Here is a 21,219-nt window from a genome sequence, read left to right on the forward strand (position 1 = left end):
TTCCTTTATGCCCTAGATGTCAAAATGTGGTCTGTCTTTTGAAAAGAAGTATAAATTAACTAGGAAATAACTTCATCTTAAAGACTCCATTAATTTCATCCCAATATGTTTTCTTGATGTTACCAATGAGTGTAGACAAACAGAAAAACTCCATCTTATATTTATTCAGAATAATTTCAAAGTCATTCAAATTCTTTTGATTTCTCAAATTCAAAAAGGCTTTAGGGCTTCCCTGGTGGCGCAGTGGTTGGGGGTCCGCCTGCCGATGCAGGGGACACGGGTTCTTGCCCCGGTCCGGGAAGATCCCACATGCCACGGAGCGGCTGGGCCCGTGAGCCATGGCCGCTGAGCCTGCGTGTCCGGGGCCTGTGCTCCGCAACGCAAGAGGCCACAACAGTGAGAGGCCCGCGTACCGCAAAAAAAAAAAAAAAAAAAAAAAAAGGCTTTAAAAATGTTCTAATGAGTTTATAAGTTAAATCAGTAAAATGATAGCACTGAAGACTCCCCAAGTTTTTTTTTTCCCTCAGTTTGAAAATCTGCACTGTGTGGGAGGTTTGGCTGATTTTCTAAGTTATCTACTTTATAGGTTAAGTATTGTGTGACATTTATGGTCCTTCCATTTCCACACAGTTTATGACTTTGGATATGTAAGAGTTAGACCTGCTCTGTCAGGTGGGCCTTCTCTCTTCCTCTTCCCTCCTCAACTCCCTCTTCTACTCTCAAACCTCACAAACTTGCTTTCTAGTGAACAGTTTCCTGCATCTCTGGGGGCTGTGCTTTATTCTCCTTTTCTACTCTTGGGTCACAATTAATTTCCTCACTCATTCTTTCTCTTTTTCTTTGCTTTTAGCCACTAGGGGAAAAATTACTACCCTTAAGGGGATCACACTGTTATTAATGAATTGTTTTATAATTAATTACTGCTTTGTCTCTCTGTTTTGAGGGTAAGGCCTGTCTCTTACTCACTTAATAGTTCCTGACATATAATAGGTGCTCAAAGAATTTTGCTGAATTTTGTTGAATATTGATTGTATACATATCATCACTAAATACAGAAGGAGTGGGGAAGGTATCTATCTTTCTCAATTTGGAGCACTATAAAAGAACAATGCCTCCTTAACTCCCTGACATATACTGTATTCCATTTAAAAGACTAAAATAAAGTATATAAAAGAAAATGTATGAATAAGTTATTCCAAAAATTGGACTGCAAATGACCAATAAGAAGATAATCTGTTTTACTCATCGTCAGAGATGTGCAAATTAAATAAATGTTTCTGGTCAATTAAATTTGCAGAAATTAAGAAAATTAATATCCAGACAGGTGGTGAAAGTTTGCACACTTGCTGTGACTCCAGATAATAATGATTTATTAATTATCATTAAAATAAAAATTTTATAAAACCATTTGACTCAGTCACACTATTGGGAATTTAACCTGCAGAAATAAAAGTATTGTTATGGAAAGATATTTGAGTAAGAATGATTACTGTATCACTGATAGTAATATGAAAAAAAAGAGTAACAACCTAAATGTTAATTTATAGAGGGAAGGCTGAAGAAATATGCTATATACAAATTAGGCAACTAAAAAGAAAATAATGGTATAGATTATTGTTATTAACATGAGAAAAATCAAGATATAGAACATATACTTTTATAAATGGAAATAAAACGCTGTAGTGGAACACATCATAATCCTATTATAATATTTTTAAATTAATAAGAACAAAACAGACATTTTAAAACTAAACCAGCTAAAACCAGGAGTAACAACTGATTCCAGCAGTGTCAAAGCTGGGTTTCTTATGCATGGGAGAAACTGTAGGATTGCCCATGAGATGGCTCTTCAGAGAGCAGAGAGCTCAGGCCTCAGCCCAGAGGTTTCTGTGTGTTTCTGCCAATCTGGCAGCAGTATAAGAGCAAGGAGGGTGGAGTCGGATCCTTGGGAACAGCATCACTTCTCTTTCCTTTTCCTACTTCTGGGTTCTCAGTTTTATGGCAGACCATCTCTTATGTACCCAAGATACATTCTGAACTTGTACCAGAAGTTGAAGCTTCAATTGAAGATTATCTGTGCTCAGATATTTTTCTACCATAGTTATTAAAATATCAGTCACAACTCTAAACTACAAACGCCAAACAGACAAGACATATCAGTATTTGAAAAATTTTTGTTAGCACTGTTTTGTCCCTGGAGATAAACTGGAGTAGATGTGGAAACTATACCTATGTATGCTGAGGTGGACTATTGAATTTGTTATTCAGATAATTTATAAAGACTATCTTCTTTTTACTGAAATATCCAGATATTTAAGACAAAATTTATGTTTGACCTGCATTTTCCAGGTAATTGCCTTGATTCTGTGTTACTTATGGAACATAATTGGGGTTTTTCTTATTGTAGGCAGATCCTTATCTGCACTATTTTGCTGTGAAGATCAGGGTAAGAAAGTAGTCATACAAGGCAGCAGATATTATTAAAAATATACTTGAAAAGAAAGTTTTGAAACAGATATAATGCAATTAGGTTGCTTTAGCTAATTTCATAGCTTTAGAGATCTGAATTGGACTAGCTATACTGTAGTGTTCTAATGACCTGTGACCCATGACAGGAGTATGCAGTTGGGTAAAGTTTCTATGACAAGGCATCTTTCTCAGACTAATAGCCTAATAGCCACAGCATTAAGAGTTTTAAAAAGTTCTCTCCTATAGTCTCAGCGAAGTCAAAGAGAGAACTCAGCTCTCCCTATGGCTTCTGAAAAAGGATGTCTGATGAAACTCTTTCAAATTACTGAATAGCCTGGCTAATCCTGCCTGTCTCTAATCTCATACTCTGAATCCATATTTCTCACCATGGTAAGCTTTCCAGCTATTTTTCAGATAACCATACTTATATTTGGAGTGAATTGATGCTTTTGTAATGGTAAAACCATGGCTGAAATGCATCTCTCTGTGGATATCCTTAATTCACTTAAAATCTGTTATTCCCCTTAATGATTCAAGGATTCAAATATTTCAGTGGTAAAGAAAGTGCATTTTATGTTCAGAGGGAATATCCATTTACCTCTCGGATGCCTTGTGCTTCGAAAGAAGAAAAAACTGAGATTACATGAGATTTGTATCTTTTCTGTGATATTACTCATATTTTCTTATCTAAATTCTTTAATAATTAATTTTTTTACATCTTTATTGGAGTATAATTGCTTTACAATGGTGTGTTAGTTTCTGCTTTATAACAAAGTGAATCAGTTATACATATACATATGTTCCCATATCTCTTCCCTCTTGAGTCTCCCTCCCTCTCACCCTCCCTATCCCACCCCTCCAGGCGGTCACAAAGCACCGAGCTGATCTCCCTGTGCTGTGCAGCTGCTTCCCACTAGCTATCTACCTTACGTTTGGTAGTGTATATATGTCCATGCCTCTCTCTCGCTTCATTGCTCTTAAAAATCAAAATTTCTTTTTAAAATGCATAGTTTTCAGTACCATTATATACATATTCATTCTTTAAATTCTAATCTATACCCAATTCTATGGAAACTGAATTAACATGACTGAAATTAATTGTAGTGCTGTATTACTTAGCAACAGTATGCTCTTTAGACATTTCCCCCCTCTCCTGGCATTTTGGTACTTACTTGGAGAGTTTAAGTCAATATTTACTTTCTTTTCTGAAGTGATATTTCAGATACATTTAAGATCTTAATTGAGTGAGAGATGTGAGCTCTACTTTTTGCTTTCCTGTTATGTTATACATATATTATTTTAAATCTTGTTTCTAATTACATAAATAAAGGATAACCCATACTCATTATTTTAGATATTACTATTCAGGTATTTATCATTTGAAATTGATTTGAATTGGTCTGAAGTAAATGTTACTTTTGTACAATATATGTAAAATGTGTTTGATAAATATATGGTATAAATTAGATTTTGCCAACACTTCAGTAGAACACATATTTGAACAACTAAAACATTCGTATGAAAAAGAATGCTGTAATTACTTTGAACACACAGAATTCCTAGAGAGCCATTAAAATCAGTCCAAGCAAACTCTTAATATGAACATCCTATTAACACTTGATTGAATTACTGGATATACTTGAAAACAAAAGAATTTACTCACTGAATTATTCTGAAATTCGTCCTTTTCAGCATTTCTGGAAAAGTAGCATCTTTATCCCATTAATCCGGATTAATATCTGTGCATAAATGTTGCTTATTTTTAATGTCCTTGTACTCAAAATGTATCTGTAACGTTTAATTTAAAGGTCAGTTGTGCAGATAATCCTTTATTTTCCTCTTAGGGACAGATCATCATTAAAGAACATTAATGTAACTGAAACATCATTAGAGTTTTCAGATTTGGACTATAATGTTGAATATAGTGCTTATGTAACAGCTAGCACCCGATTTGGTGAAGGGAAAACGAGAAGCAATATCATTAACTTTCGAACACCCGAAGGAGGTGAGTTCTTATGGATGTAGGCCAAGTAAAAGAATATCATACTCAGAAAAAAAACGTGTTAAATATAAATATGTCTCATTAAACCTAATATCTGTCACGGTTACATGCAAAATTGCTTTTCACTCACTCTCTACCTATGTGATGTTAATCTCTCTGTGCCTCAATTTCCCATCTGTATTATGGAAACGATATGTTACCTACCTCACAGGGTCCTTATGAGGATTAAATGAATTTATATTTGTAAATGCACTCAGCACAGAACTCAACATTTAGTAAGCATTTAGTGTTTTTAAATGAAACAAAGTAAAACGCATGATGTCGGCTCTCTGCCTTTGTCCTCTCTTATTCAATTTCAAAATTGCAAGTTAAATTAGAATTTCATATTATGCATTCTATATCGGAAACTTGTCATAATGTTGTTTTCAAATCTAGGGCAGTAGGCATGTTTTAGAACTGGGATAGTGTTTTATGAGTAAGAAATCCATCTGTCTCTGGTTAGATATTGTTATGGTAGAGTGTTACGGGGATGGCCCAATGAGCCTTGTGGATTTCATTTCTGATTTCTAATTAGATATTATTCTTAATTTTTAAACAATTATCATAACTAATCAAAGGCAGGTAACATTTAGAACATTTCACACATTTTTTAGAGACACAAGTACAGTTTTTTGTTCGATCATTTGTTTTCTAGCACCAAGTGATCCTCCCAAAGATGTTCATTATGCAAACCTCAGTTCTTCATCAGTACTTCTTTTTTGGACGCCTCCTTCAAAACCTAATGGGATTATACAATATTATTCTGTTTATTACAGGAATACTTCAGGTACTTTTGTGCAGGTAAGACCTGAGTTTTCTCCTGCTTCTTTACTTACATCCTTCAGCTCTGTTGATAAAGACTTGGCATGGTAGAAAAAGTTGCCTATTAGAATTTTGTGTAGACATTTTGTAGAACTGCCATTGACATAGAAAAATGTGGTGGAGAAATAAACACATTTTAAACTGTCTAAGGATGCACACATGTACTCAAACACACACATGTTTCTCTATCAGCTTCAAATGTGTTACCAACAATGAAGCTGCCACCTTTTAAAAATTCTGTATATAAATATGGCCCTGAGGGCCTCTTCTCCAAGAAGTGTTCACTAGAGAGTTAATGGTTTCATTTACCCTCAATTATTTCTCAGCTAAAAAAAAATTTCTTTTTGTTTGTATATAATATAGTTTTCATGTTTGGATGTGTTTGTGTGTTTTTCTTCAATTCTAAAAATATTTTCAGTTGTTAGCAGGAGGGCTTATCATCATCATCATCATCATTGCTTCGTATCAGATGTAATGAAACTATTAAAATGTGCTTATTTAACTTGAGGTATGCAAGGTTATAGGGTTGCACACTTTGCAGATGGACACTTTCTGAGATATGAACAATAACAGTTATAAAAATAGCTAAAGTGCATTTTGTTTAAAGAAATAGTTTTAATTTTTCAGCCAGATTCTTTTATTTCTCCAAACTGTTTCACAGAACTCTAGTAGATGAAAAGATTAAAACTGGACTGGTTGTGATTGAATCAGGAATGGGGAGAGTTGGAATATAACTTGGAAAACACTAATTTAGAAGAAATACTGCAATTTACAGAATATGTACCTTACTGATAGGGACTGTTGACTGCATGTTGATTATGACTCTGACCATTATTAAGTGTTTGCATCCTTTTAAGCAGAAGGAGGATAGAGATGAGTCTTATTAATTCTAAGTTGCCTAATTCCATTTGTGATTAACAACCCATGTGTAGCCGCTAGAGTTCTTGTGAGCAGAAATCTCTGGGACTAAAGTATGACTTGATTTAGTACAGTTTAGGCTAATGAATAAGGTCAGAGCAGAACTTTGCAAGCTATCTTAGGCCTTACTCAGCAGTGAGTAAAAGACAGTCCAGAGCTTGGTTCTATTTTTATATTCTGCTCAAGGCCCTCTCAGAGTGGGACTGCATAAGAAAAGAGGATCTGTTTGTTTGTTTAACTCTGTACATCAAGCAATTTTTGCTCTTCCTTTTTGTTCTGTATTTGGGGAAGAATGGGGATCAGTGTGCAATTTATTATTTTTTTTTACCACAATGTGTTCACAAATTTAATAATGTGTCATTATGTCATAGAGGCCATTCAAATTGCAGATTTTTTTCATGCATTTAACCAATATTCAGTATTCAAAATTCAGTAGTTCTGAATCTTAGCAAAGGTTTTGCCTCTGTACAGTTTACTTTATGGCTTGTCTCTGATTCAATTTTGGTTCTCTTTGTCCACATCTAGGTAATCGAGTGTAAATGTTTAACTATGATTTCAACATGATTTTATGAACCTTCTTATTCAAACCTGAGTATATAATATGATACCATTTGCAATTCATCTATCTTAGAAAATGTAATCTTTTATTAAATTGTCTTAAGAGTGCTTTTAGGTGTGACAGCTGCAAGAGGGCACACAGGCTAATGATGTTAAAACATTTCTTATATTTCTTGAAGTTCATCCGTGCTTTATTTTCTGAAGTTAACGTTAAATATAGCATAAAAATCTTCACTACCTAATTTTCTATTTTGGATTGGTAGAATAGAAGAAATCCTCAAAATGAAAATTATATAGCAGAGTAGATGTAGAGCTGTTTTCTTCCTTCTCTTTCTTCTTCCCATAGAACTTTGTGGCATATCTCATGCATGGCACATCATATTCTGCTTTCTATTCCTGGTATCTGCTACTTATCTTAGCTCCCTCATCCCATAGCAAATAACATGAAGAAAAGAGTTGTGTGTGACGCTTGTCTTTCCATCCCCTGAAGTCCTCTGGTACAGTATGATAATGCTCAATAAATGTTTTAATCATAGAACATAAAATTCTTATAACAGATCAACATTATTTTCAGTACTTAGTTATAATTTTGGAGCACTTGAGTTTGTTGTGAAGTGATCTTTCCTTCTTCTGACTTTGTGGAATTTAATCTCTTTGCTACTACTTGGCAATACATCCTGTCCCTCCTCCAATTGTGGTATATTGTGTTTTGTATAGTATATTAACTCTTCTACATTTTAACATTTACTCACTTATGTCTCCTCAGTTTGCCTGACATAGTGTCTTTTATTAAAAAGTGTTAAATGAGTACTGGCTGATTAATCAAATTTGAGAAGTTTTTACTAAATACCTTCTGACTGCATTCATATACACAAAGAATAAACCTTAATTAGATAGTTTGAGCCACAAGACATTTTTTCCAAAAATAAATAGATGAATGGAATAATCATCTGGATAATTGGTATAATTCTAAATTTGTTACATGTCTGTGCATGTTTACTGACACTCAGCATGAATAACTTCTGGGTGATTAAAAATAATTTGTTACTTAATATTGTCATCAAGGTAGGTCATAGGTAGTTGGAATAAATTTTATAGCAAAGAAAAGTCAAAAAGCTCTATTAATATTTTAAGAGAGAATTTATGTAAGCCAGTTATGCCATGTGTAAAGTAGATGTGTTGGAAGATATTAAGTTCACAGATCATATTTTGTGTGAGATTAAATATGTTTTAACTTGTCTGTTCCTAAATAAGTCACCACAAAAGTAAAATAGATCTTTTCTGACACTTACTCTCCCCCACTCCCTATACTGGGAAAGAACCACAAAAATTTGCTGAATTTAGTTTGTTGATACATTGCAGAACCACGATAACTATAAATTTTAGTCAAATTGATTATCCTGTGTTACTAATTTTAATGAACTTTTTACTAATTATCAGTTTTTTATCGTGTGCCAGAGATGGTATTGTTTTATATGCTTTATATTATCTAATCCTCAAAAGCCCTCTGTGAAGTGGAAATGATTATTCCCATTTTACAGTTGGAGAAGCTTTGTGATCCGATGATTTATCCAGAGCTGTTGCCAGAATTGAATGCAGGTCTTTGGACTCTAAGGGCTTTGTGCAGATTGGAATGATTCAGATTTCTCAGTATAAGTAGACATTATTATAAAATTATTCATACTTAATTCATATTTAATTACCTACGTGACTTTTTAAAAAGTCTGTTTTCCTTTATTTTAGAATTGATTTTGACTGTGTGTTTTGTGTTTAAAATTTGGTCAAGGAAGGGATGATTGTAATTCCTTAGTTATCAAAAAATGCCTTGGGACAAATATAACTAGGGTCATGCAAGAGAATTTTAAAATTTCTCTTACTCAGCACATATGAGAGTGTATCCAACTGCCTTCCCATTTCTCTACATGATTGTAGAAAAAAAGAGGGTCTATGAAAGATAATAACCATTTGAGTTCATAGAAAGAGGTGAACACTTTCATAATTCCTACACTGTTAACAGGAAGAAAACACTTAAAATTTTTATAATACTCCCAAACTTGTTTAAAAATATATAGTCAATGTTTTGAAAAATACTTGAATGTTTCATAAGGGAAACTGACACTGGTCAGCACATTGTAGCATTTCCAGTTCACCACTAGACCTTCCTCACTGCAGCTAAGCTTGGAGTTTCTGCTACTCTGTATGTTGATTTAATAAAACTGCTACCATCTATTCCTCTTTTAGTACAAACATATTTCCAGTTTAATTATTGCAATAAAAAAGTTCTTTGTTTATTTTCCTCAAAAATTAACATATTAAAATACTGAGGCAACCAATCCATGAATAATAATTACTTTGAAATGCTCATGTATACTAAAAATATACTCTGAACAATTAAAACAATATGTTTATTTTTCAGAATTTTACACTCCATGAAGTAACCAATGACTTTGACAATATGACCGTATCTGCAATAATAGATAAACTGGCAATATTCAGCTACTATACATTTTGGGTAACAGCAAGTACTTCAGTTGGAAATGGGAATAAAAGCAGTGACATAGTTCAAGTATACACAGATCAAGACAGTATGTAAATGAAAAGCATTCATTAATGTTTAATAGGATTAATTTAAAACTTTATAATTATTTCAGAATCTTTTTCTATTTGTATGTATTGGTAATAAAATATGTGTTTTATTTAGGCACATTTAACCAGTCATAGAAGTTTGAAAATGCATTTAATATAGCTATAAACCTATTACAATAGTAACAGCCTTTTCTATTCCTGAAAACTGCTACCATCCATTTATAAAAATTCTGTCACTTTCATTGCTTCGAAAGATGTCACAGCCATCGGTTATGGGCATGGAAAAAACCGTTGCGTATGTGGATGGATTTTCCAATACTTAATATCCATTTGCTCTAGAAATGACATTTTTTTCTCTCTAGCAACTTGTTTCCTTTTCAGTCTTTGAACCCACAAAGGATTTTATGCAGCATCTTTGTTCTTATTGTGTTTGTGACTCATATGTCCAAAATATCTTTTTTTTTAACTCTGGAAGTTTCTCATTTGTGGCTTCTGCAGAATCCTGTTTGTGTTGAGTATTCAGAAAACTATAATGACTGAAGCTCTTGCTGTTTTTTAGGTTTCAGTTTCAAGAATACGATGATACATGGATCATTGTCTGTTTCTTCTTGTGGTTGTTTCTATGGTCCATTTATTTTTTAAAGATTAGTCCTCTTACTGAGAAATGATACTGACCTAAATTTCTGCTGAGAGTAGAATTCTATGTTTATTATTTGAAGATTATAAATTTGACAGATACTTTAAGTAGGAAGAATGAATGTTCTCCCTGTTGTTGGAACAGTCTTTTAAATTGTTTACTCATTGATCAGCAGAGTAGATATGATATGTGGAAATACAAGTTTGGGGAGTCTTTAGCAAAAATGTTAAGTGCAATTTGTGGTCAGTATCATTTCAGGAATTCTTTAAATGCAGATCTCTCCCAAGATTTTCACCAACCTATAACGTTTTATCAGTTATTATTATAGCACCATGAATAATAAACACTTGCTGTGCACTGTTCCCAGTGAGAGGCCCTGGATGACTTCATATGTACAATAAGGATAATCTTTAGAAGAAAGAAACTAAAAATATTGTTTAGATAATATACATTATCAAAATATTTAAATATCTGAGTATACATGCACACATACATGTGTGCATACTCCTAATCTCATACACATAATTTCCATCACATACTCATAATCTCATATACAGACTCATAATCACCATCTTGTAGGAAGGAAAAGCCAAGAAAATATTGCATACAACAGTTCTCACACGTATTAAAGATGACAGGGTTTATTTTGAATGATTTTAATATAATTATTTAGAAGATATTTTGTAGTAGATGATGTTACCACATGTGGATTTAAATAACGTAAGAGCAGGTGATGTAGTAGTTGCCATTTCAACAGTTATCCTCCGGTTTGTGAATTTACTTATATTTTATTTAGGGTGACTGATGATTTTTATATTTTGCACATTACCTGTCATAGTACCTGAAGGAGTTGTTGGAAACCTGACTTACAAGTCCATTTCGTCAACTGCAATAAATGTAAGCTGGGGCCCTCCGTCTCAACCAAACGGTCTAGTCTTCTACTATGTTTCTCTGAGCTCACAGCAAACTCCTCGCCACGTGAGACCACCTCTAGTTACATATGAGAGAAGCATGTATTTTGATAATCTGGAAAAATATACTGATTATATATTAAAAATCACTCCATCAACAGAAAAGGGATTCTCTGATACCTATACTGCCCAACTACACATCAAAACTGAAGAAGATGGTAGGCTGGACCCTTTTATTGCCTATTAAGCAGATTGTTGATGTTTTCTTATTTATATTGCTTTCTGATAGAAAACATTCTTATCACTACATAGATTCTGTTTGTTCTTAAGTAATTAGCCTTTCAGTAAACACAGTAAGCTCTAAGTTTCTTAAAATTAAAATAATTACCTGTTGATAAAAATTAAGTCCCATTATTATTAAAGCCTCTTCTTCTTGATGCTAACTCACTTTTGTTTCACTTAATATTCTTTTTTTCTTTTATAGTCCCAGAAACTTCACCAATAATCAACACTTTTAAAAACCTTTCCTCTACCTCAGTTCTCTTATCATGGGATCCCCCAGTAAAACCAAATGGTGCAATAATAAGTTATGATTTAATTTTACAAGGACCAAGTGAGAATTATTCTTTTGTTACTTCTGATAACTATGTAATACTGGACGAGCTTTCACCATTTACATTATATAGTTTTTTTGCTGCTGCAAGAACTATAAAAGGACTGGGTCCTTCCAGTGTTCTTTTCTTTTACACAGATGAGTCAGGTAAGCCAGAATCCATATTTCTTCCAATGATTTCACTGTTGCAGCACTTGCTCTCTCTTTTTAAGGAACAGCATGGAAAATGAAAGGATATTTGATTGTCTATTTGTAACAGCCTGACAACTATTCATCTGCTTTGCTGAACATTTTTTTTTAAATTTGATCTTCAGAACAGGGTGTTCTGTTTAAAGCTACTTTGGAACTACTGAGTTCCAAGTACAAAAGCATGATTACTTATGCTCTTTATTTCTGAAATTAAAATGATCAGTTTATAAATCTTTCTTAACTAGTGTCTTCAAGAAGCTAGAGTCACGATGATATTTTTCTGCTAAAAAATGTTATGAATATAAGTTTTATAATGTGTTTTCCTGCAGTGCCTTTAGCACCTCCTCAAAATTTGACTTTAGTCAACTACACTTCAGACCTTGTATGGCTGAAATGGAGCCCGAGTCCTGTTCCAGGCGGTATTGTTAAAGTATATAGTTTAAAAATTCATGAGCATGAAACTGATACTATATTTTATAAGGTAGGTTGATGATAACACTATATATTTATTTCAAAAATTTAGAAAGTCAATTAAAGTATTGACATGCAGGGGGAAAATAGACTGCTTTAATTAACACAAGGACCATCTTTTTAAAAAATCTTTTTGGTTTCCTACAACTTAAGGATGCTTGCAGAAAACACAGCAAACGTTTGTCAAATATGGAAGTGGAGTACTTCATATAGCGTTTTATTTAGAATTTATAACTTCTAGATAGCTATAGGTTAGGAAGTAATTGCACCATTTTGTTAATGCTGGAAAGTATACAGTAAATTTTTTCAGACTATTTAAAACCTGTTATTGTCTTAAGGGTAATATATTTCTACATTCATCCCCCTTACCCACAGGGGATACATTCCAAGACCCCCAGTGGATGCCTGAAACCGTGAATAGTACTGAACCGATACGTACTGTGTTTTTTCTTATACATCAAGTTTAATTTCTAAAGTTTAATTTATAAATAATGCACAGTAAGAGATTAACAACCGTAACTAATAACAAAATAGAAAAATTATAACAAACCGTAATAAGAGTTACATGAATGTGGTCCCTCTCTCTCTCTCTCAAAACATCTTCTTGTACAAATTTAATGCCCTTTCTATCTTAACTAAGCACTTATCACATACTATGGCAATAACTTTTACAGTTTGAGGTACAACAGCCAAACTTGTACATTTTTTCCCCTTCTTCCCAATTTCATAGAATGTCACAGAAGCTTCATTTTCACCGAAGATCTTAGCAGCCTCAGCATATGATTACTTTTTCTTTCCTTATTGAGAACATTTTTCATCTTTTCACTTAAAAGAAACACTTTATGGCTTCTCTTTGGCATCTCTGAATTGCCAGCATCACTACTCTTGTACTTTGGGGCCATTACTAAGTAAAATAAGGGTGACTTGAACAAAAGCACTGCGCTATCTGACAGTCGATCTGATAACCAAAAAGGCTACTGACTAATGGGTGGGAAATGCTGGACAAAGGGTTGATTGATATCCTGGGCAAGATGGAGCAGGACAACTCGAGATTTCATCATGCAGCTCAGACCAGCTCACAATTTAAAACTTATGAATTGTTTATTTCTGGAATTTTCCATCTAATATCTTGGGACCATGGTTGACTGGGGGTAACTGAAACCGTGGAAAATGAAACTGTGAATTAAGGGGGGACTATTGTATTTGTTGTTAAAAGAAGTACCAAATGAATGTTTTTAACCTGTTCAGAAAAGTGTTTATACTGGACTTCTGTTAACCTTTCCAGATAGCATGTAATCCCACACTAATTGGTCTTTTAAAATATATCATTATTCTTTTTCTTTCAATGCTAATTAGTTTCAATGCTAAATGCCCTTTCACTCCTCCATTTTTAAGTTTCAGAATCAATGAAAAATACCCAAAGAACTGATGTAACAAAGGGTCTCAAATATACCTATATGATTTCTAGCATTTAATTGCCAAAATATGTTGTAATTAACTAGCATTTATTTGAGAAAGTGTTCTTATTTTTTTTCCAAAGGCAAATGAATTACTGGAATGCTCTTTAGTTGCAGCAAGGAGAGTGCAAAAACTTTGCATAAACATTGTCCCCAATATTATATGCATTATAATTTATTACTGATGGTAAATCATTTTTATAGCATGTGTAGCTTAAAAAGTGAATAGTAAAAATCAGAAGCAGTGTGTAAGTTTATGTCATAAGGAATAATGCTTTTCTTTTTGGAAGTCAAGATATTACTCTAAAATCTGATAGGCTGAGTAGAATTCAAATTGTATTTCTTCATAAATGTGGAATCTGTTTCCCAGCAGTGTGAAATTTCATTAATGGTGCTGAGTCTCTAGCCCTCTAGTATCTATTTCTAGTCTAATCTTAACATTTTCCATTTTTTTTAACGTGCTTTGTCTGTATGGATCACTGGTAAATAGGTATCAAATGGGGAGAAAGGAATCATTTTCTATATTTCTATATTTTAAAGATAATAATATTTATTATCCTAGGAATGTGATCATTCCTAGGATAAACATGTATGTATATTGAAGTGTGGATGTGTATGTGTGATCTTTTCCTCAGAACAGAGATCTCTACCATCAACACCGTTAGCACAGTCACGAATTAAGGAGTCTGGCATCAAGTTTTCTGGTTAGAAGCCTGACTTTGAGACTTATTGTTCTGCTTTAGGGCAGTTGCTTAAATTCTTATGACTCAGTTTCCTCAAGTGCAAACTGGGAGCTGTAAAGATACATCCACTAAAAAGTGAAGATTGTAAGGGAAAATCTATATAAAGCATTTAGAACAATCCCCAGCATATGATAAACGTGGTAGCTATTGTTTTTGTATATGGTTTAAAAAAAAAGAACAAATTCCATTCAGCATTGTAATAGCACTAAGCCTGAAATGACAGTACTCCTCTACCTGAATATGAGGGTAGGTTATATTCTAAGAGTTTTAGACATCTGTTTTCTCAATAGAAATGCTACCATTGAAATTTCACTAGTAGCAAAGATATAATCTTTATACCATAAAGTATTAAATATATCCTTTTTGGGGTGGAAGGAGTAGTTTTCTTTTAAAATCTACTACTTTTAGTTATTCCTTTTTACATCTATTGTGTCTTCCATGAATTTTCATAGCCTTATTTTCTTTCAAATTCCTTTAAATGTATCCTCATGCCATCCTTTTTCCTTTCTCAACATCTAGTTTTCTTTATCTGCTTTCCTCCCTCTGTGTGGCTTTCTCTTTGAGTGTGTTGTCCTGTTTTCCTTTCTATGTTTTCAGCTACCTCTATGTCCCAACTATTAGTTTCTTTTCTTTTCTTTTCTTTTCTTTCAGATTGTATGTGAGTTCCTGGAGGCATAATAATTCCAGAACCACTTCAAATGTTCCTGCCATCTCAGTCAATCCAGTTTAATCCATTTGGAGATAAATAAGACCCAGGTCTGCTGGTAACTCAGGTCACTCACACATACCGAAAAAAATTTTTTATTCAGTAAAAAAGTTCTGTTATGTTTGGAAGTATTCCTTACTCATGTCTCCATCTTACAACTTACTTTGTCAGTCTGTCCACTATCCAATAAGCTACTCACACTTTTTATTATAATCTCCTGAGTTCAGTCATTTCTCTGGGTACTTACTCACCCTTCCTAACCCAAGTCAAAATTTACCTGCTTGTGTTTAATTTCTTCTTCGAATGCAGTTGTTGGTAGATTTCTCTAATTAATATAACAATTCCTTGATGACAGGGACCATGTCCTATATATCTTTATAATCTCCTGGTTATCTAACAGTGTGCTTGGTAGATAGTAATTGTGGAAGAATGAAAGCGTAATACAGTGAGTTCATAAAGTATGTCAGTGACTTGCAAGAGATTAATTTAAAATATGATTCTAACTGTGAGTGCCCTGAGCATTAGTAGTCTTGCTAAATTTCTGCCACTGAAATGTTTAATATATAAGTGAAAGTAGTTTATATTTCGGATTAGATATAATGCAGTATTCTTAAAATTATACCACATAGGAGATTGTCTTCTTTTTCCATAGGGTAACTATCAATCTTAAGTGCTCTTTCTATTAGGACAATTCTCTTTGAATGAAGGCTTTATATTTGATGGTAAAATTTTCTATGAGAAATAATATCCTCTTTTGAACAACTGTGATAACTGTTCTTTTTTTTCATTTTCCTAAGAGATTGCATAAAATTAGAAATTTAGGAGTTGTCTGGGAAAACTCATAGTTTAAGCTTCATAGGAGCAGAGGTTCTGTTTCATTCACTGCTGTATTCCCAGTGCCTACCATACAATAGCTGATGAATAAATTAATTTACACAAAATGCTACTGAGAATTAAAAAATGAATTTAGATGAATTCAAGAAAAATCAAGTACCACTGACTGCTCTTAAGTTGGATTTCAGTTGAGGACTTCAATTTTAGCCAATTTTAAGGAAGTAATCAGTATGTAATTCCAAGTAAAAATCAGGGAGACAAAATGAAAACAAAACACTTCAGCTTTAAAAACAAATGGCAGTTATGAGATTCTTCAGTGCTGAGAGGGTATCCAGTTCATCCTTGCTTTATCAGCTGAGCACACCCTGGGGCACACAAAAAAAATGTTTAATTTTTAAATTTTTAATAAAAAATACCTGTGCTTACTAAATCATAGGTTAAACACAGAAGACATAATTTTGATGTATTAAATATTTCTTCCAGTTATAAGTAAGTTTTTTGATGATGCATTGTGACAAAGAATTTTATTTCTGCTTTTCAGAATATTTCAGGTTTGCAAACTGAAGCCAAACTTGTTGGACTGGAACCCATCAGCACCTATTCTATCAGCATATCTGCCTTTACTAAAGTTGGAAATGGCAATCAATTTAGTAACGTAGTAAAATTCACAACCCAAGAATCAGGTTAGATATGGATTTTGGATCCTAAAATGTTTGATTTTGTATTTTAACACTTTTCCCTTTCCTTTCTCAGTTTATTTGACTATCAATATTTAATTGTTCATTCAAAGGGAAGTTGAATTTCAGTGCTTTAAGGATAGGCTGGGTTGTCTTGTTTGCAATCAAATAGATACATATTTACACATGGTTTTTCACTTTGAACTGAGGAAGCTGAAATAAAAGACTACTTTAGGAACAAAGTAGGCTTCTAGATATATGTAAAAATTACCTACTTCTTAGTACCATCTGAGACAGCTGGGAAAAAAAGGAGAAATGAACCATTAATCACTTTTAACAGGTTGATTTATATTTTCATGAAAAAAAATCTGTAATTTTTTAAAGAAGATGTGTTGTGACATTTGAAGAGCACTAGTCAGTATGTAAGCTTTTACTTTCCCGTAGTCCATTTGTGACATGTGGAGGGGACCGTGAAGACTGAAATACCATCGCTCTAATTAAACAACTTACCTGTGCATCACCTACATGTCATAACTCAACTGTGTACTGAATAGTTTTAATTTATAACTGATTTAATGATTTAATACTTTTCCTTCTCTCAACTGGACCGTATTTTTTTTTTTTTTTTTGCGGTACGCGGACCTCTCACTGCTGTGGCTTCTCCCGTTGCGGAGCACAGGCTCCGAACGCGCAGGCTCAGTGGCCATGGCTCACGGGCCCAGCCGCTCTGCGGCATTGTGGGATCTTCCCGGACCGGGGCACGAACCCTTGTCCCCTGCATCGGCAGGCGGACTCTCAACCACTGCGCCACCAGGGAAGCCCTGGACCATATTTTTAAAGGCAACTCTTCCTCGCTCTTTTTTTTTTTGGTCAATGATTATTGAATAAGCGCAAGATCCTGCTCTAGTCATTTCTTCCCTATACCTCTGGGTGCATTTCTTTTTGTTTTAGTGAATCTCTAAATTGAAATTGGAGACCACTCACTGATAAATTAACCATTTTACATTAATTTATGAATACCTGATACTATTTTCATGGCATGCCTATAAGACAGGCTAAGTAAGTAGTATTTATAGTGGATAAGAGTTCATGCTCTGCAGTCAGTGCCTGGATTGGAATCCAAGCTCTGTGACTTGCTAGTTGTATAACCCTGGCAAAGGCACGTGCCTCCTCTGAGCCTCTGTATCTTTAACTGAAAAGAAACACACATTAGCAGTAGCCACCCAGAAGGTTGTTGGGAAAAATATTTGAAAAGACCCATTTGAAGCACTTATTAGAGTGTTGGACACACAGATACTAAAAAAAAACATTACGGTTGCCCCTGTGCCCATACTTCAGTTGAAGAAGCCATGGTTCAGGCAGATTAGATGAAAAGGGCTGAGAAAATTAGTGAAGAAACTGAACTAGAACATCAGTGTCTGACCTCTAGTGCAAACTGGACGTGACTGTAGGAAATGCATATCATAACTGAGTGATACTATAGAAAAAGGCTAAACCCGTAAAGAAAAAAACATTTTAACTGTTTACACACAGATAGATAAGAATCAAGGCTAATCTTGTAGACAGTATTATGTAAACCAATAAAAATTTTTTTTACCAGCAAAATAAAATAATTCCACAAAGTCCTATGCCCTGATTGGTTAAATAAAATTCTCAACTTCAAGTGTTATCAGCTGGCTAATTAATTGTTTTTAAGTTTGGAGAGTCAGTGAAATAGTTGTTCACAAAATCCAGGTTTATAATCTAAACTTAAGTAAATTAGCAACTGTCTCTTTTTCATTTATTGGTATTAGTATATGTTTTTGAAAATAAGAAAGCACATAATTAACCATATTTAACTGCCAGAGCCCTGGATCAGCCTAGGAATTGGCTTTTCTTTTCATTTTAAATGCCACACACACACACCCCCAAGTTATTCTCCTTTAGTTTTGATGCCTTTATCTTACAGAGGAAGAAGCGTTTGTAAAGATAGAAATTTACACCACAGGAGAGAACTGTAGGCAAGTCAAAGATTACTTGAATATTCTTTAAATAACTATGTTTTGCACAATGACAAGTTGTTTCTTTTCACTGCTTGCTGTTTGTAATCCACAAATTGACTCTATGCAAATTTTCTTTATAGCTTCCTCTTTTTAGTGTGACAAAAAGAGCTATGCTTACATTAGGGGACATTATATAATCAGACATTTCCCTGAGAAGTACCCATTTCAGTGAGGCACCTACATCTACGTTTTGCATTAAAAAGTTCCATCATAAAGTATGGCTAAGACTGCTCCTTCCCATTAAGAGGTAAAGAGGGCAGGCTTCAACCACTGCCTGAGCTTGAGGCTGGCTACATAGTTGCTACTGAGGATTTGAGGATGTGGTTGCTGCTTGGGCCTAGGAGAATATTCAGTGATGGATTCAGTATTGTAAGGATTAATATGGTAACATAGAAAATGGGCCAACTGCCATTTGATTCAGCCCATGTTAAGAATTTTTTGAGCGCACATTGAAAGGTTGATATGTTAAATTTTTATTCTGTCTCTAACTCCTAAACATGACTTTTTCTAGGAATCGCATAATGAAATCATTTATCTACTACATGTGTATAAATTTTAACTTTGGGCATTTGCTTATCTCTTAAGTTCCAGATGTTGTACAGAACATACAGTGTATGGCAACTAGCTGGCAGTCAGCTTTAGTGAAGTGGGATCCACCCAAAAAGGCAAATGGAATAATTACACATTATATGATAACAGTTGAAAGGAATGCTACAAAAATCTCTCCCCAAGATCACATGTATACTTTCATGAAACTTCTCGCCAATACCTCGTATGTCTTTAAAATAAGAGCTTCAACCTCAGCTGGTGAAGGTGATGAAAGTGCATGCAACATCAGCACGCTACCCGAAACAGGTAACTGATGTGAAACAGGTAACTGATGTGAAACAGGTAACTGATCTGAAGCATGTAATTTACTTGAAAGAACTAACCTGAAACACAAAACTGTTCCTGGACTGTGTCCTACGTTTGTCAATAACCTTTGTAATCTTTATAGCACATTTGTCTAAAACTTTAAAAGAAATATTTAAAAATATAACACATACTTTTTCATCCCACATGTTACCTGAGGGCCAGCTGTGTGGTCCATTGAACCACCTCCATAGCAATGGGAGGCTGAAAGGAGGAAAAAAGAGAAAATCTGCTTCATTGTGTTTTTACAAGTATCTATTTCTTATTATACAAACACTAAACTTACTGAACTATGTTTTATTGTAATTTAAAATAGGGAATGAATATGTAACATATACACACACACACACACACACACACACACACATATATATCTTTTTTTTAATTGATTTATGGCATTCTTGATGCTTCCCTGAATTCCAAAGTTGCAGTGTCAGACTCAGTTTCATCTACTTCCTTCTCTTTATACCAGCCTTCATCTTTTCTATTATTGGAATAAAAATATCTAGGTCACTAAGCTCTAGTCTTTAAAGAGGAAAACTCTTACTCTCTCTAACAGTGATCCACCCTAAGTCATAATCTCTCTCATCTTCTACCTTCTCTAATATTGTACCTCTTCATATAAATGAAAACCTGACTCCTTCCCAATAACACCACTTCCCTGGAGGTCCTCCCTACTGGGGACTGTAGGTATTGACATAATTGTTTACCTCTGGCACCTCTGGATCCTTATCTTTGAAATATCTTTTAACCCTTTCCTCCTTTTGAAATCAGCATCACCCAGTTTTACTCTACTTTTCTATCTTTGAGGCTATAAACCACAGAACTTCAAGACATGGTGTACCTTCTCTGATTTCAGTATCTTTTTCTTCTCATCCTTTCAAGGCAACATTTCTTGAGACTTTAGTGTCTCACCTATTCATCTGGAATGGACGCGTTGCAACAACAACTATCTCTTGCTCCTTACATCGCAAGGCGTGTCACTGTAACTCATCTTCCAGGCGATTCCCAACTCTGAAAGGACCCCACTGTTTGCTTTCACTAGATGCTGGCTGATGAATAGTGCCGGAGAAAATGTAAATGGTTCTATCTTGTTCAGCTATTCTTTAACTCTCCCAATTGCTCCACAATCTACTCTACATCCCTGTTTACACTTAATCAATTTTCCATAGGAAAATTCTGCTCTTACTCTGAACATGGTCTACCCCCACTATCATCCATCTTTGATGCTATTATTCATTTTACTAATAGCATCAAAGAGAATTGATTTGCCTTCCTTCAAAATTTACCGATATCTCTATTTATGCTCTCAAGGTAGCCTCCCTTGGGAACATCATTGTCTTCCTCTTTTCAGGAATCTAACTGCTCATTTTTGTTTCAAACTCGTGTTTCCTCTAGAACATAACTCCATCAATTTAATCTACTTTCTCTTGCATTTTATCTTCTGTCTCTGTCTCTTGCACACACACACACACACACACACACAAACACACACCAGCAGCCACACAAATTGTTAGAAAGTTTCAGCTGAGGACCTGGTTGGTATATTAACCCTAAACATATTCAAAATGGAATTTATGTAACATGAATTCTCCTTCTCTTCCTCACTTTTCTATACCTGTTCTTTATAATC

General features: G+C 34.2%; 1 protein-coding gene across 1 annotated transcript in view; it reads left to right on the top strand.

Annotated features, from left to right (window-relative positions):
• The window catches only part of PTPRQ (protein tyrosine phosphatase receptor type Q), a 197,324-nt gene that overhangs the window by 56,926 nt on the left and 119,179 nt on the right, over positions 1 to 21,219 (top strand). Inside the window, exons 18-25 of the mRNA XM_029205660.1 lie at positions 4,314 to 4,474; positions 5,166 to 5,311; positions 9,225 to 9,393; positions 10,870 to 11,160; positions 11,427 to 11,702; positions 12,074 to 12,225; positions 16,497 to 16,638; positions 19,260 to 19,529. Of these exons, the coding sequence (XP_029061493.1) occupies positions 4,314 to 4,474; positions 5,166 to 5,311; positions 9,225 to 9,393; positions 10,870 to 11,160; positions 11,427 to 11,702; positions 12,074 to 12,225; positions 16,497 to 16,638; positions 19,260 to 19,529 (1,607 nt within the window). The remainder of the gene's footprint in view (positions 1 to 4,313; positions 4,475 to 5,165; positions 5,312 to 9,224; positions 9,394 to 10,869; positions 11,161 to 11,426; positions 11,703 to 12,073; positions 12,226 to 16,496; positions 16,639 to 19,259; positions 19,530 to 21,219) is intronic.

The sequence above is a fragment of the Monodon monoceros genome, unplaced genomic scaffold (assembly GCF_005190385.1).
Source record: "Monodon monoceros isolate NGI ecotype Baffin Bay Population unplaced genomic scaffold, NGI_Narwhal_1 Super_Scaffold_6, whole genome shotgun sequence".
NCBI lineage: Eukaryota > Metazoa > Chordata > Mammalia > Artiodactyla > Monodontidae > Monodon > Monodon monoceros.